At 36.1% G+C, this 18866-nt stretch overlaps 1 protein-coding gene across 9 annotated transcripts in view; it reads right to left on the reverse strand.

Annotated features, from left to right (window-relative positions):
- The window catches only part of Dmd (dystrophin), a 2313977-nt gene that overhangs the window by 510983 nt on the left and 1784128 nt on the right, over positions 1 to 18866 (reverse strand). For all 9 annotated transcript variants that reach the window (XM_075957213.1, XM_075957212.1, XM_075957218.1 and 6 more), the window contains one exon: positions 8547 to 8736. In XM_075957213.1, the coding sequence (XP_075813328.1) occupies positions 8547 to 8736 (190 nt within the window). The remainder of the gene's footprint in view (positions 1 to 8546; positions 8737 to 18866) is intronic.

The following is an 18866-nucleotide window of genomic DNA, read 5'->3' on the forward strand; positions in this document are numbered from 1 at the left end:
ACCCCTTAAGGACAACCACAGATGCAAAAGCAAATGGAAGAAACTTGTCACTTGTTCCATCTATACTAATAGGATCTCCAGCAAGTAATGTTTTATGTGTTTCACATGCTTTCACAATCAGGAATAATGATTTCAGCTCTATGGGGAATGCCTAATTTATGCACAAACCTTTGTTCAAGAACTATTCTTTAAAATTTGATACAGTTCAACATGGTTACGAAAAGGCAACAAACATTCTGACATTTCATTTTAATGCCATTTAGAAAAGCACATAACTGCAAATGGACTTCATGTGGAATGAAAATCACATGTTGACAAACTAAATTATTTTGAATATGATTAATATTTACCTAATAGCAAAAATGTTTTATTATCACAATTTTCAAAGGTAGAAGAAAAATATCAGGATGGAAATTTAAAAATAGTTTTCAAATCCAGTAAAAGATTAACATTTCCCAATTCAACAGGAAGTGGAAGTTCTAAGATTCACTGTGTAATAGCATATCATTTTTCTCCTGGTAAATCTGCTCCCAAAGACAGCATGCAAAAACTCTTCCAGTAAAAGAAAGACGAGAGTGTGACAGGAAATTACCTTAGTTTTTCTGTACTTTAATTTTTCTTGACCTTTTTAATACTGGTTTGGAGAAAAACTATGTGAATCTGGACATGGTTCAGAGACAGTGAGTGTTTTGAGTCCACTAATTTTCTCCAGGGCTTTCTCTTGGCATTCATTTAAAACAACTTTATTTTATTCACATTTAATTAAAATTTTTCTTCTCCATGCAGTCTATTTTGATAATGTTCTTTCACCTCCCTCGACTCCCCTCAGATCCACCCCACCTCCCCGGCACACACTTTAATTTGTTTTTCTGTGTTTCAAAAAAAAAGACATTTAAAAAGTCAAAACAAACAAAATACAGGAAGGCAAAACAAAATAAAGATTTTTATTAAGATTTCTATAAGACATTGATGTGATTTTTCTCTGTTGCTCAGATTGTTTGTGAAGAAAAATAAGCCTCTTTTGCCGAAGCAGTCAAGGAGTCTCTGGTGTCTAGCTGAAAGCAAAGGCTGACAAGACATTTACTTCCCCAAGGAGGTCCTGATGCAAAACGACATAGCTGCTTTTGCACTTTCAGTATGATATATTTATTCTCAAGAACAGAGTATTAAAGTTTGCTTTTTTTATTTGGAGAGTTTAAAGAAATTTTTGAGTCAATAATGACATTTAAGAACTCAAACCTCCTAAAGATTAACAGTTTTTTCTCTTTATTAAATGAAGTCTTAGCACTCATGGAAGTCAATATTTGAGAAGTTGTATTTAATTGTCCATTTTATGAGCTTTCCCACATAAATCAAATGAGAATTTTATTCCCCAAGGGGCCTATATTACAATGAGCAGTATGAAAATTCATCAATAAATATGTAAATAAAATTTAATTTTACCCGTAGATATAAAAATAAGCATAAATGTAACGACGCGATAATGTTTATTGGGTGCTTCCTATAATATCTCAGATACTGTTTTATGAGGTTCACACATATGACTTTATACCAGTTTCACAAACTGTTTGAAGTATGGATGTGGTTACTTTTTATTTATAGCAATGTAATACAAATGCAATTAAGAAATGAGTCCATGATCAGCAGGAAGCAGAATCATGATTTAAATCCACACGGAAAAACTTCAAAGCTCATAGTACTGAATACTGTCTTCTCTAGCTTTGCTAAAAGGAAGTAAAAAAGAACAAAACATTTTTTCAGTGCCTATAGGCATTACAAAGGAGACAGATGACTTTCAACTAGGGAACAAGTGTTAATGTTGATATGCCTTTTTCTTGACAACTAGGTATCATTTGTGTAAGCTGGGATGAAGAAAGGAAATCTTTGAAGAATAAGCTGGTAGCAACCGTGAAGTCAGAGCAGTTATGGTTACCTGCACTGGGTCTACACAGTGCTGGCATTGTCAACAGTCAGTGCTCCTGGTGGTGGAGCATAGGGGTCCTCACGTTGTCATGCTAAACTATTGGCTACTGACAGATCCCTAGGGTGCAGGGAGTCATTGTCTTCAGTTGTGTACTCACCAGTGAGCATACCAATTTCTGATCACTAATTCCAAGCTCACGTTCACATAGGTGGCCCTGCTTATTTAAACACAGAATGTCAAAACCAACAAAGAAAACAACCCTTCTCAGTTTCACTCATGAGTGTGGGAAAGGGATTTGTAGGAAAATGTGTTTATTGCATGTGGGGGGATGATAGGCATGAGATTTTAGAGAAGGTTGGTTGGGGCTGAGCATAATCAGAATACATTATATACAAGTATAAAATAGCCAAAGCGCAAATTTAATTCTGAAAAAATTATAACTGTAATCTTGCTTGCTGTTGCTTATGTAGGCTTTAAAGCTATATGGAAAGATAAAATAAGGAATAAGGTTAAAAATTCAGCTTTGAGGCTAATCCTTGACAGAAACGTGAAGGAATGTACAAAACATTCTTAATGCTTAGAGAAGTCCTAAAACATGTTTTTCAAGAAGAGTCACATGTTTCTTTAATTCAGTAATAAATATTTATTACACATAATGTAAGTATCTTGACAATAGTGGCATATAAGTAAATGAATTCAGTGGAATCTTGTCTGGCATGAAATCTACATTCTAGTTACCATTTTAAGTTATGTTTTAGGAAGTTTAAACTGAAGGTTGTATTGGAACAATTAGTTGACAGAAATTAGTTTAAGAGGATACAAGGAAATAGTAACACCAGTTACAGTAGTACTAAGTAAAAGTACTACATAAAAACTATGTAGGCAAAATCCAGAGTTCATAAAAATAAATGTGTTGATAGAAGAGACATATACATAAACAGATGATATGAAATCTCCCTGAAGAGAGGAGATAGTGTTGAACAGCAGAGTAGGAGATAAAAGACATGGCCTCGCTGAATCATACTGAACTTGTATTTTATGTGAGACACATTAAGAAAGTCCCACATTCAATAGGCATGTGGGATGAATCTTGCAAAGAGCGAAAACACTTGAATGAGTGGTTTAGTGGAGATGGGCACGCTATTTTGAAAGACACAGAACAGACAACTGACATTAAGGGAGTATTGATTGACTACTGAGAGGACACAAATGAGATGAGCGACAATAGAAGGGAATGCCTGGAAGAGATGCTCTGGAAAAGGATGCCTAAGGAATGTGTAACTGGGTAACTATGGAGACGTTGACCACATTATGTCAGCCCAGTAAGTCACAAGGAGGGAAATGTTTTAATAGTCAAGTGGAACAAAACAAGCACAGCAATCTAGCAAGGAGGCATTAACAAGAACATCTGCATCTGAGCATTACCTGATTGTATAAGGAAGCATTTCAACTGAGAAACAGACGCAGAAACTAGAAAGAAAAATGTAAAACAAAATGGATGTCTAGGGAACCAAATATTTCTATGAACTGACATATTCCAATGAGGTGGGTGATTTAAAATTTGCTTTTTGATATTTAGAGCTTTGGCTTGAACTGACGAGGCAGTCCAGAATAATGTGCAGGATAGCAGGATTTTCAGGTCAGAAGGTCAAAGAGAATTTTAAATACTCATTCTTCCATATACAGTTAACAGTTGTCCAACCCTCTAAATTTTGAGCTTTCCATGAAATAAGAGAATGATGATATTGCTTCATAAACCAGCACATATAAACAGCACATTGCCTGTAAGTATAGTCATAGTAAGTATTCAAGTGATGTTAGTTACCATTATTTATTCTAATAGAGGAATAAAATATACTCTTTTAAATCCTAGAAACAAATTTATCCCGCTAGCCTTTGATTTTGCTGAGTTTTTTTCCTAATCTGCAATAGTGAAAGACAAATTAGTTAGTTTTTAAAGATGTAGCCATAGATAAATTATAACTTGCTCAAATTTTATTCTCTAATTAAAAATGGAAATAATCATAGTACAGTGTCATGTTTTCAGAGAATCAAATTAGAAAATGAAAGTAAAATGACTTGGGTAATTATAAAAAGTGAGAAGTGCAGGTATCACTAGTTAATGTAACTTTGATTCATTGGTTGTAAAAAGTGCAATAGTAGATTTATGGCTTCAGTTTGACTTTTGCCTAATGATAATTAATAATATTAACAAGGACCTTTCACTTGAAGAAAGCTTTTTCAAAGTGCTTCGATATTTATTACCTTCTAAGTTTAACACAGAATATCTGTGAAGAATAAAAGACAATGGCTATCAAAATTGACTTTTCAGCATACACAGTTTCTTCTTGCTGATAGAGAATTTTCTTCTTATATTTAGATAGAAAATTATAGAATGTAATAGTTGAAATTAAATACTATTCAATGTAGTACTCCCTGTGTACGATTTCATGTTATTTCCTAATGAAATAGCAATATCCATACAAGGCAAGTAAGATTTCAGTGTTTCCATATGAACAAAAACATTGTAACACAACCAGAGTAACCCAACTTTTGTGATGATGTCTTGAAATTCAAATCATATTAAATTGAGGTAGTGTTTTACAATTTATTGTACACAAAATTATTTTCCATATTTAGTTTTCCTTTTAGCAGCAGCTAAAACACCAGACCTGGATATCTGTCCTCATTAACTCCTTTGTCTCAATTTTACATTTTCTTTTGGTATTTCCTTTTGAATTTTTCCAGAGATTTACAGGAGTTTCAGCCTTTCCTCAAGAAAGTATAAAAACTATAGATTCCTACACAAAATTTGCACATGATTGGGCCTACTATCATTCTATCCTGGATGACAGAGGAAAGTGGGGCCCTACCTTTCCCAAAGGAGGACAGTTGATGCTTGATGTGTGAGGGAGAGTTGTTTTCTTTCCTGGTGCAGCTACTGGTGAATTGCCCTTACTCTAGTAAATAACTTCATACCTATGCTATTGCAAACAACCCTAACTAAATTCAGAGGATCACACAAATATAAAAGAAAACAATACATAACAAAACAAACAACAACAGCAAAAACCCTGAACCAAAACAACAGTAGGAAGGGAACTCCTTGGAAGAAGAAAGGGTTGAGTGGGATTGGGAGGATGAGAAAGGACAAAGGGTGTGAAATGGTCATTTTCTTTGACAAATTCAGGATCTAAACCACATAATAAAGACTAGTAAGAGGATAAGCCTATGCCTCTAGGTCCTGTTTTTGATTAGTGTAGTCAAGTTCTAGTCATGAATACTCTGGTGAGGGCAGATGACATTTTCAAATGGCAACATAAAACCAAAGGGAGAAACAAAATGCTGAGGTTTATACAAGAGAAGAAGCTAACGCTGCAATTGAAAGAGTTTTTCCAGTTGGCTATACTCTTCAAATACTTCCCTTTTTCATGATAGGAATTTCATACCAAGGTTTTGTTTCTTTTTTTACATTTTAAAGTTTTGTTGTTATGAATTTTTTTTAGTGACTTTCTTTCAAATACCATAGAGAAAGGGATCAGCAAGCAACAGTTCTGGGCTACAGGAAGGTTTTAGTAGTATTTAAGTGGATTTCTGCGTAGACCAGAGGAGAGTTTCAGTAACAATGATGACAATGTGTGTGAAATATCATTGATTTCTATGGTTTATGTTTTGAACTCCTTCAAGTTTTTTACCTTTAATTAGGATTTTCACAACACTTTCGATGTGAATTCACAACTGCTTCAAGGGAGGCGATATTCTCATCTCTTATGCACAGGTAGCTTAATCCAAAGCACATTCTTGGCATTCCTTCTCACAGCTGTTTGTCTTCATGAATTCTGTGATTCCCTGAAGACACTGACTGGTCATATTACCTCAGATTGTCTCTTCATCTCTGTCTCACTTGGAGTGTAACAAAAAATGTCCATTTAACTGCCAAAAAGCATCTTATCTAGTTTATGTGTCTAATGTCACTCACTGTCTTAGCTATTTTATTAAAAGAATAATTAATATATTGGTTGCAATAATTGTTTAAAACGAAGATATGATTCCTCAAAGACTATAGATGAATTCAAACTTTAAAAAAAATAATGACAGTGGGGGAGGAAAAGGCACGCTTACACTCAGTAAACTTGTTTTTTTTTTTTATTACATATAATAGTACATTGCCTTTTGATAGAAAGTCTCATGGATCTTATCCTTACTCATGCCCACATCCTGTTAAGTATTATAATCACTGGATCTGTGTGTCACTGGGACTTGGTGGTTGGGAAATGAAATAAGGCAATGAGTGTTAATGAAAACAGAAGTGTTCTAAGGAGAATTGACCTCAAACTAAGTCACTAATACAGCCTTCAAAATTGGGATAAGATCTATGTAAACTAGGCTATTCTCAAATTTATCAGTGTTCTGCTTCAGTCTCTCAAATGCTGGGGTTCCCAATAAGCATCACCAGCGGCCTTCTTTTGACATATTTCTGAACACGACTTTCTCTATACAGCATTTCTCATCCTGCCTTTGAAGATGAGAATGGTGATGGCCAGAATATGATGTGATCAATCTCACTTAAATTTCTTCAAGGTCTAACATAAAGTTCAGAATTTTAAAAGTCTTACCCAATGTACAAGGAAGGCTAAGAAAATCTTCTCGAATATTTTTCTGAACTTCAGCATATACACAGATTTAAGAAGCACCCACATACATGCACAGCTGAGGAGAGGGAGCCTGAAATGGCCCTATCCTATAGCCAAACTGATGAATATCTTGCATATCACCATAGAACCTTCATCTGGTGATGGATGGAGATAGAGACAGAGACCCACATTGGAGCACTGGACTGAGCTCCCAAGGTCCAAATGAGGAGCAGAAGGAGGAAGAACATGAGCAGGGAAGTCAGGACCGCGAGGGGTGCACCCACCCACTGAGACAGTGGTGCTGATCTAAAGGGAGCTCACCAAAGCCAGTTGGACTGGGACTGATGGAGCATATGATCACACCAGACTCTCTGAACGTGGTGGTCAATGAGGGCTGACTGAGAAGCCAAGGACAATGGCACTGAGTTTTGATCCTACAGCATGTACTGGCTTTGTGAGAGTCTAGTCTGTCTGGATGCTCACCTTTCTAGACCTGGATGGAGGGGGGAGGACCTTGGACTTCCCACAGGGCAGGAAACCCTGAGTGCTCTTTGGACTGGAGAGGGAGGGAGAGGGGGTGGGGGAAAGGGGAGGGAAATGAGAGGAGGGGAGGAGGTGGAAATTTTTAATAAAATTTTTAATAAAAAAAGAAATACAAGAAAGCTAAGAAATGTTAATCAGAGTAATTTCCAATTGTTTTTAAAGAAAGATGAAAAATCAAAACACAAATTTGCTTTTTCCTTATTCATACTTAATAACACATATAGCCAATTTTCAATTCAATTATACAGAACTTTAGAGTTTTTCCAGATTATAGCATGCATGAATATTGCATATGTAAATATAAATGATATAGGAGATCCTTTAGGATTCAGACAAAATAAAATCTGAATTTGTGTAGCTTTTGCATTCTGTCCCAAACTGTAGGAGATCTCTGCAGAGATAAAGTCAGACTTTATACTAAAATTATCTTAAAAGGATCAAACAAAACTAACATCACTGTGGATATGGCATGTGAGACCAGAGAAGGAAGATAAAAAAGAATGACAAACTCAAGATGTAATAAATCACTGTTATTACTGTCTGTACCAGAGCAACAAACTAACAGTCTCATCAAAATAAAGCATAAGTGGAGAACAATAGGAAAAGAAATTCTTTAGTCCAATTTTTTCAGTTTATCATATCAAACTATATTCTAAATACTAGTGATGTTCATTTATACACACATACAGAACAAAAAAAAAGTTACAAAAGAAAAGATATATGATAATGTTGCATAATAGTTCAGGAAAATTCCACCAGCTATTAGGAATAAACCTTTGAAAACTCCTTAAACTACAGAACATGATTCTTGCCAAGATTCCATTTAAACAATATTACTCTCGGCTTCTGTTATTGCTGCTCATGCACATAGATTTAATAATTTTTGTTGTCAGGGAAAACAATTGTCTGAAAATTGTGCATCCACGAGCTATAACAAATTTAGCAAACTCATTTTTATTTTCACAGATCATGTTAGGAAGAAAACTGCAAAATGTCAGATTAACATTTCAGAATGTATTTGAAAAAAAACGAAGAGAAACTGATTTAGTTAGCAACGCTAAATAAAACAGACAATTCCTACAGATGCTTTCCCTGTAAGACATTAAGTAAACAGTGAAAATGGCAGCCATTTTAATTTAATAAACCTACCCTTAACTTACTTCTCTGGCTGAGTAAAGTTTCTGTTTGACAAGACCCCTGGTGTTTTAGGCGAATATTTTTCTGGTCAAAAATATCTGTAATTTTAGAAGCCGATGATATTAAATGGAATTACCAATGAATTTTCTTACTTTCTCTTGCCTCTTTCCTTCCTGTCCAAATGCTGAACTCTATCAGCCTGAATAAGAAACTTTACTTTTGTCCCCACTTTGTCAACATCAAGTACAAATACTTGGGATGGTTCAGTTGGATTGACTAAAGGGCTAACACAGGGACACTTGACTTACTTGCCACTGTTTCATCAGCTCTCGGACTCCCTTGGAGCCTTCTAGGAGTTTCTCCTTCCGGGAAGCATCCTGGAGGACATTGGCAGTTGTTTCAGCTTCTGTAATCCAGGAAAGAAACTTCTCCAGGTCCAGGGGGAACTGTTGTAGTAACCTATGAGTTTCTTCCAAAGCTGCCTCTCTCTCACTCACTCTGTAAAGGACAAGCAGGCAGATGGGATTCACTATTATCAGAATGGTATACGCAAGGAACTCAGTAAAATGATCAAGGACGGTATGCTGCTGAAGCTCTCCAGTTAACCCACAACCAAAATGCCGTGCTCTTCGTTTAATATTCATTTCAATCTCATCTAAACACTTCTTCTTGATGGAAGGCATGCAAGTGGAGCTATTAAAAATAAACAGCAATGTGCTGGGGCTGGGGATCAATGGTAGAGTGTTTGCCTCCTAAATTCAAGGCCCTAGGTTTCTAGGTTTAATCCCTGGACCCTCCCTCGATGAATAATAAATAAAGATTCCTCTAGAAATGGCCACACACATACCAGATAGATTGATAAATAATAGATAGATAAATAGAAAGATAAATAGATAGATAGATAGACAGATCAAGAGAGAGAGACTTAAAATTTTTGTGCATAAACACTCCAAAATACCTTTCTTTCAACTTTAAGTTTGTGCTGGGCAATGGGAAAACTTATTTTGAGATGCCACAGAATTTAACATTAAATTTCATATGCAAAACCTTAAATTCCCTTGCCATACATATCTTTGATATCAAACTGAGTCAAGAAGCAAGGATTAAATAAAGTAACAAGTAAAGAAGACACAGATGGTGAGTTGGGAGGTGACTACTGAAGGGGCAAATGAAGAGACAGATTGACCGGCGAAGGGACAAAAAGACTAAGAAGAAAGCGTTTCACGGAAAGAGTTGTGCAAACTGTCATCTTGCCACACACTAGCATATTCAAAGTATTTTGTTAGGTTCACATTGTGCTCTCTGTTGGTCATAGACCAAAGATATTATCGAAAAGAAAAATGCTACACCAAGTTGAAAAAGTTGAAGCTTACTAATCAGACAGTGACTCAGTTCCCAATATCTTTTCCCAGTTGTGTGATATGGCTTGTTACTAACTCATCGTTCTTCTACTGCTATGATGAACAAACTTCACACATTATGACTGCTTATGATTGTTAATAACAATGTTAGTTCCTCTGCCTACACCTCATTTTCTAATTTCCAAGTTGTTTTTAAAAACTGGAAGAAACAAAAATCCCTTATGAGAATTTTTTAAATCATAATTTCCAATTATATATGTATAATATATATATACACACTCATATATTATGTGGATATACATACAAACGCCCTGAGCAAAGATGTGTATAATAATAGCCCAGGAGGGAAAATTGCCTTAAGCAGTAACAGTCCCATCTAAAAAGATTCAGGTAAATTTTGTCTGCAATGGGGAAATTAGTACTCTATTTAAATGCCTTATTTGCCTTCTACGACTACACAAACACTTGCTGGGATTAAACATAAGCTAAAAATGGATTTCAAAAAATTGAACACTTGAATATGATACATACTGCTTGTTAAGATGTGATTGTCAATAATTATGCAAAACTGCAATTTATTTTAGCAGCAACTTTATCATGGGATGTGCAAAGCAGGCAATGAACAAGGCCTGCCGAGCCGGGCGGCAGTGCAGTGAAGTCCCCAGAAGAGCTGTGTGCTCATCACGGGGGAGGTTCTGCTGAGCACACAGTCTTTCACAGTGTGGTCTCAGCGCTCAGACTGGATGGAAATCTTCCCGCTGTGCTCTGTGCTAAAGGCTAGAGAAGAGAGTAGGTTTATGAGGGTGCCGCTATTGAAAAAACATGAGCGCTGCACTAATCTATTTATCAACTCCTAAATAAATGTTAATACTCCACAAGTAAAAGGTACCGTGGGGTTCTGGTTGGGCACGGTAGTGAAATCTGGAACAGCTGAAGGGCTAACTGGGACCGCCAGTTTCCCTCATTTGTAGGTAAGATGTTTTCTGTGCCATTGTCGCAGCTCGAGGACTCTGAATGGGCTTGTAATACAGAGGGAAGCTCTTGAGCAAATACTGACAATCTACTGACACGGACTTGCCAAAGAGACAGTTTCTTGCAGTTTAAACTAAGAGTTATTCCACCCCCAGCCTAAAACTCATCATAGAAATAAACTGTCGCAGTCTAGAAGACAATGCCTGGCTAAGACGTTGACTTATTGTGGAATATACTCCACTTTCAGACACAACGAAAGGACAAACTGAAAGTCACCCACGGCAGAATGAAGCTTCAGAGATTAGAGAGTGTGAAAGTCATTCTCAGAGTCATCTTCATGCGGAGGGGCACTCTATCCGTCTTAGCTCTTCTGCCCTTCAGTGAGACACACCATTCACCTTCCGCTTCCGTAAGAAGTGACTAGTAGTCCTCATTGTCCGCTATAACAATGGCAATGGGTTTCTGATCCTACTGCACGCACTGGCTTTGTGGGAGCCTAGGCAGTTTGGATGCTCAACTTACTAGACCTGGAAGGTGGTGGGGGTTCCTTGGACTTCCCATAGGACAGGGAACCCTGACTGCTTTTCGGGCTGGGGGGGGGGACTTAATTGGGGGAGGGGGAGGGAAATGGGAGGCGGTGGCGGGGAAGAGACAGAAATCTTTAATAAATAAATAAATTTAAAAAAAAAGAAAGAAAAAGAAGTGACTAGTAAATAACTTTGAAAGCGGTGTGCAGGAAGTCAGATGAAAGGGCTCTATCTAGACAATGTGATTCTCAGCCAAATCCTGCCTGCAGTTTTCTGCTTTGTAAATTAGGCCCTTAGGGAAGCCGAGGAACATTTTCAGGACAGTAAGGCACCATTTTCTTCAAGGATACCCTTGTGGTCTGACATATTGACAACATCAGGCGGAATATTTCCTTATTCGGGAAATACTTTAAGAAGAAATGGAAGCAAGAGCAGAAAATCTCTTCGAATGAGCTCTTTTCCGAAGCTGTTGGATCACAGACTCAACTGTTGTTTCCTGCTGTCGTGGGGCTTTTAATGACTACAAACTCACTCCTAGGTTCGAGGCATGTACAGAGTTTATTGAATTCTAAGATTTAATTGTGTCAAGTCTATCCTAGAAATAAGTCCATGGTAATTAATTTCCATATTTGTGCATTCAAATTAGGTCTAAATGTGTCCCTTAGTTTTTCATTTTCCTCAACCATATGCTTCTGGATAGCTTATGTGATAAATAAAAATATAAAAATAATGAGAAATAAAAGACTGGCTAGGAAAAAGAGACTGCAAATGTGGCTTATTTTAAAGTTTCTCTATTTAGGACATACAATCCTACGGACCCTGAAGACAATTTCACTGGATTTTAAAGGGAATAATGAGTATGTATAAGAAATTGCAAGAAGGCTTTTAAACTGTCATCTAGTATATTAAATTCTTTCTATATAATAAAGCTTAATTATCACTATTCCAAGTTTATAATGCATGAAAAGAGCTAAGAATTTAATCTCATGGGATAAAGAATTCATGATATCTAAAAGATTACCTTCTAGTGCTAAGACCTGTTCTCTGAGTCCATAAATAAGGGTGGTATACAACAATGGTTTCAAAATATGGTTCATGGACCAGCAGTCCCAGCAGCCACATCTGAGAACTTATTAGAAATTCAAATTCTCAGGCCTCAGGCTAGCTCTACTGAAAGAGGAACTCAGTGGGTGGAGCCCAAGCAACTGTGTTTGAGCAAGCCTTCCAGGCATCTCAAACACATGCGAAAGTTTGAAAAACCATTTCTACTGGGGCTGAAACCTTGAGAAGTACTGTGTGAGCAATGCTGGAGTATGCTGTTCCAATCTCTGACTGGGAGTTCTGCTGGCTGAGGTTCTCGTGTGTCAGCATTATTTGAGGCTAGAACAGAATTAAAAGAGCCTCCTTCTCCGAAGTTGCTCTGTTCATCCCCGAAGCAGGCAGAAGCCATTGTGAGACCAAAACAGGAAAAAGAGCAATTCACTAGGCAAGTTAATGGGAAACCAAAACAGGAAAAGTATACTTGCAGGTGAAGTGTTCTGTTTGCAACTAAGACAATTAAGAACTTCCCACCTGTCCTATGTTTGTCGGAGCCATCTGCATTAGATATGCTTGACCACACATGGGCAGGAGGTATATGGGCAGAAAATTTGTCAGGATGTACCCCTGCCCTTGATTGCATAGGCAGAAATACACAGTCAGGATGTAAGTCAGGAGATATGCTTGCCCTGACTGGACCTGATTGAAAATATGGTAACCTTGTGGTTGTGTGGGAAGTTCATCTGTACATGATGAACCTGAGGTAGACGCTGGTTCCTCATTTGGGGTGGAGTGGGGTTTAGATGATTGTTAGCAGTAACACTCACACAGCCTGGGTTCTGGTTCTGCCTATACTGCTTATGCTTACTTTACTTCCACAACCAGTGCGAAGCCAGAACACATTCCTCAGTAAAATTCCAGACATTAAGTACTTTCTTAGAATCTGCTTTCTCAAAAACTGAATTTATGGGGAGAACTAAACACTTTCTCATACAGATTGCTGTAGTGATATTTCTTTTGTGTTTTAATAAATAAAGCTTGCTTGAAGATCAGAGAGCAAAACAGCCACCCTGGTCAGTCTTACAGACCATGATATCACACACCTTTAATCCCAGTAGCCATACAAGTTTGCCATAGAAACCAGTGGGTAGTGGTGCACGACTTTAATCCCAGCACTAGAAAGGAATATAAAATGGGAGGAGACAGTTCTCAAGCTCATTCTGAGGATTCCTGGGGGCAGAATCTCAATTTCAGACTGAGGGAGAGGTAATAGCCAGTGACTAGCTGTTTTGCTTTTCTGTCTTTCAGATTGAACCTCAATATCTATTTCTGGATTTTTATTAATCTTGCAGATTGTGATCTCCAAAAGAGACAATGGGGTTCTGAAATATCAGCTAATAAAAAGAGTGTATGAAGGGGCAAAATTGTGGATCTATGAAACAGTGCAAAATTACATAAGCTCAAGAAGATGCTTATCCAGTCCCAACTCGGAGAAAAGGTGACAAATCACAAAAACATGTCCCTCCATAGCCATTAACATATATATATATATATATATATATATATATATATATATATATATATATATATATATATATATGATTATCAATAAGGAAATAATATACCATCTGCCATTTTATACATACACATACATGAGTATGTGCACATGTGTGTGTGCGTGCATATACACACACACTACTATATGTGAATAATTTTCTAAGCCTCCATGCTTTCTCTGAAGCTGAAATTGCAATTTAATGTGGGATAATCTTAATACATAAAAACTAAGGACAAGGGAAGGGGGACTTTTATTTTCTAAGGTAAGGTTGAAGATTTTAGTATGTATTAGAAATACGGAGGGAAAAACTTTCTCAATGAATTATATTTCTAGATTAAAAGTATGTGTAATTGAACAATCTAAATGAACAGGGTGGGGTGCTGCAAAGATTCTATCATAGATAGGAGAGCTGCTCATGAAGTCACACCCTTTCTTGGGGAGCTACTGACAGCTAAGGGACACCGAGGGAGGAAATGCTGCTTTCTTCAAAGGCAAGGCCACTGAGGAGTTGCCCATAGTCTACTAAATGAACTCCTCCCCATGTTCCAGGCAACCTTGTTTAAATTCATGGGTCAAAGGAAGACATGGAATTTGGGAGGAAGGACTTCAGAGGCTGGGTAAGAGAGGCTAATGGGGTGAATATAATCACAAAATTTGCATATATGCACATATTAAAAGTTCTTCTTTCTCCTTGTTGTGGATGGAGACACAGTTTTACTCTGTAGTACTTAATGCTCTGGAATGAACAGCATTGCTCAAACTCACCACAGCCCTCCTATCACAGTTTCCTCAGTGTTAGGAGAGCCACACACACATACAGGCATATATATATATATATATAACTGAAGTTCAAATTTTCTGCAAATATCATAGGAATTATTATGCTAATTAATAAGTAATATTTTAATGTGTGAAATCCCATTTTTAATGAATTTACAATACCATACTTTTCCCTTCTTACTCTTGATCTCATTAAAAAACAAACAAATAAATAAACATATTTTTTTGAGACAGGGTCTTACCGTGTATTCCTAGCTGACCGGGAACTCTTCAGAAAAAACCTGCTAGCCATGAACTCAAAAGAGCTCCACCTGCTCATGCTTCTCGACAAGCTTTGTTTCTTAAGCTCCACTCCCCATACCCCTTCTTCTTTCTTTTCTCACTAAAGTAGGATCTAATAGTCCAGGCGGGCTTCAAATCCACTATGTAACAGAGACTGCCCTTGAAATCCAATCCTTCTGCCTTTCCTCCCAAATTTTGGGACTTCAAATATAAATAAACTACCATGCCTATTTTTGTCTCTATTTTCCTTTGCTTAATTTCACTTGGTAGTCTTTTTCTTCCTAGTTATTCTGACCTATAAAAAGATAATCTATAAATCTGAACACCTCATTCTTTTATCCACATGTGAATTAATATCTCATTGCCAAGTTCACACATGAATCTATTGCATGTTTATGTACCAGGATCTATGTTTAATAATGACGATACAGAATTTATCTTTAGAGTTTAGACTTGCCACTTTATATACTCAATTCTGGTAGGGGAACAAATAGGGAAGAATGCAATTACACATACAATGCTCTAGGGCTATAAAAATTCTGTGGGAGGGCTATAAATATTCTGTGGGCAAATATATTCTATACGATAGCTCAAATGTACCATATCTGAGTGCATTCACGAACTTATACACTAATTTTCTCAAACATGAAAATCACTTAGCTTAGTTTTGTTCCAGAATGCAGACATAGATGCTCAGTAAATGTTTGCCCAATGGAACTGATTTTTATAAATATAAGAAACCTTTGGATAAACAGCGTGAGTGACAGTTGATTTCATTTTTCCGTTTTTTTAAAAAAGGCTTAGGGTTATAATCTCTATTATGCCCTAAAAATAAGTTTATCTAATTATGAAGACAGATGTATTCATTGAAGTAGATGTACAAGGAAGGCTATACCACTGATTCCTGCCCCTCACACTGTGGACATAAATTTTACTCTTTTGTTACTTCACAGTAAACAGGATTGTTAAAACACATTGTAAAAGACACATACAAAGATATTACATTATCCTCATTATAGCAGAAAACATTTAGCTTCTCTTTGCATCAAAACAAAAAAAAATCGCTTTCAATGCAAATTTGCTGGTTTGCTGTTCACCCAGCGACATATGAGTTAACGAGGTTTTCATTCCTTCTCTCCTGAGGTCTGGTACTAAATTACTCAAACTCTCCAAAGTTAATTGGAAACCACGACCTAAATGTTCCCAAAGTATTGCTGATTAGTTCTCAGAAAACTCATTCCAACCTTTCATCACCCCAGACAACACGGGATGATTTTATAACATGTGCAGTAGTAACATCCTTGCAGGAATAATAGGTTAGTCCTCCAAAGATAAACCTCAGCTTTGAGCATAGAGGTGCGATCTTCCTTCAATAACACAGATATTTTGTTTTTTATAAAAAAAAATGAGCTTGAATTTACCTTCATGTAGAAAAAGAATTCAGATATTATCTATAATTCAAACAATATAAAATATATACTGTATCTCTTTCATTCTTTCCCCATTATGAATGTATTTAAAAGTCATAATTTGCAAAATATATTATTAATAAAAATCATATTTATTTACTCTTCTTGAAACTACTTGAATATTCCTGAAAGCGAAAATTCGGAGATAAAAGTAAAACATGTTCTCATCATATTAGTCATTTGATTGGACTTGTGTTTCTTTGTCATTAATAACAGAGAAAATTGACTGACTAAAGAAATGTAAATGATATCAGCAGCAGCTATAACATGCACGTATACTTTTCTTTCTAACATTGGTAAAAAGATTAATATTCTTTTGTTTGTGATCTGTGTTTTTAGTTTTGTAATGGTACAATATTGAAACATATTATTTTGGAAACTTGCAAAATCATTTCTGATGAAGTTCATTTGATTCATATATAAACACTCAATATACTGACTTGGAATTTATAAAATTGAAAAGGGTATTCAGAAAAAATTCAGATAGCACTACTTTTCATATACATACAAAATTAGATTAGGATCGATTTTACTGTTAGAAATAATTTTTATTCTAAACAATATTAATAATGTGTATCTTTAAGGTTCTGGCTACTCAGTGTTAGTATCTTTAAATTTTAAAATTTGACAGACAATATTAAACAGTTTTTTTTTTCAACTAAAAAGATATGGAGAAAATAAGTTCAAAAAGCGGAAGAGGCAGAAGGATGACACATTCCAGTATAGCCCGGGCTCCGTAGTCTGTTTTCAAAAGAACCTGGATGACAGAGTGTAACGGTGAAGGGCCATTACACAGGGGGGGATAGCAAATTAAATGTCATGACTAGGATCAATCCTTTAAAATTTCCTAAGACTGTGAATTTAAGCAAATACTACAACTTCATCTATGATAACTCACAGAGAAACAGAAATTTGGATCGGTGGGTATTAGTTCATAATAACCAGAACTTGGCAAAACATGAAGGTTCAATTTTCTAAGACAAAAAGAGAAAACCGTAGTCGAATTAAAGAAGCTGTTATCATCAGTCAAAAGAACGAATGTATAACAAAGCACTATCAATAGAATATGAAAATATCAATGACTTCATAAATTCTCCTAGAAGATTAAGTTATGTTTTGTAAATATTTGACTTCAAATACCCACATACTAAGTACTCTTGCAGTTAACAGTGTGGTCTGGAAAGAGACTTTACATTCAATATTTTGGAGTATAGTATTTTGCACTAAAGTACTGTTTTTCAACCTAAGGCTTATCTATAGATACAATGACTTTGATAATTTAAATTACTTGATGAAGCTAGTAGGACAAGTTACATTATTTTGAACACTAGGAACTACAAAGGGACCTTCAGGGATGCTTAATGAGTTTCCAAATTAAATGGCAAAACCTTGAAACACCTCATTCAGGCCATCACATTCGAAGACATTTCCTCTTAAAGGGACATGCCAATCTCACTACAAGGCAAAAATATGGATAATTATACATTATTAATAAATTATCTTTTGCCTTTTGTGATTTTTTTGTTTTTTTAATTTATTTATTTATTAAAGATTTCTGTCTCTTCCCCGCCACCGCCTCCCATTTCCCTTCCCCTCCCCAAATTAAGTCCCCCCCTCCTCAGCCCGAAAAGCAATCAGGGTTCCCTGTCCTGTGGGAAGTCCAAGGAACCCCCACCTCCATCCAGGTCTAGCAAGTTGAGCATCCAAACTGCCTAGGCTTCCACAAAGCCAGTGCGTGCAGTAGGATCAGAAACCCATTGCCATTGTTCTTGAGTTCTCAGTAGTCCTCATTGTCTGCTATGTTCAGAGAGTCCGGTTTTATCCCAGGCTTTTCCAGACCCAGGCCAGCTGGCCTTGGTGAGTTCCCAATAGAACATCCCCATTGTCTCAGTGTGTGGGTGCACCCCTTGCGGTCCTGCGTTATATGAATTAGGATTATGGTATATGTGTGTAGACAAAAGAAATTTTTTCCTTACTTTCAAATACTGTCTATGAAACATTTTTAAAATGAGCACTGTTCTTTGGTTTCGAGATAGGCTTCAGAATTTTATATTAAAAACAGGTATTAAAATAGGCAGTAATAAAGTAGTTAGCTTTTTACTAATTAAAGAAAATTCTAGAGCATACACTCGTGACCTTTTCATAATAAGTACATATAAATTTTAAATTAAAATAAATACTTTTTATCTGGTCAATAGAGAAATGAATTAACCTCATAAAGTGACTAAATCTTGGTATATTTTTAAAGAGTGGTCCTTCCAATTTCAAGCCTATTATGCTGGCTCGGATATGATTTATAAGAAAAGATGTAAGATTACAATAGCACGAACTAATTAAAACATATCAAAATAAGATTAAAGGTTCCTTCATTTCTTACTTTTAATTACTAGGGCAAATAGAGCATCTAAAAAGACCAAGATACTTAGAAATTCATTGATGGCTTTTATAATATCAATTAAGATTTGTAAAGCATGTTATAAAATGAGGATTTTTTTTTTCAATTAGAATTTCAAGACCAAAGAAGTGCTATACTTTGGCTTCAAGGATTCCTTGATACAGTCACTGCTTACTATAGTGTTAATATTCTTCAACATTAACTTACTGTAAATTCCACAAGGCAAGAATTTATACTATTCCTGGC

This window comes from Microtus pennsylvanicus, chromosome X (genome assembly GCF_037038515.1).
Source record: "Microtus pennsylvanicus isolate mMicPen1 chromosome X, mMicPen1.hap1, whole genome shotgun sequence".
NCBI classification, from domain to species: Eukaryota; Metazoa; Chordata; class Mammalia; order Rodentia; family Cricetidae; genus Microtus; species Microtus pennsylvanicus.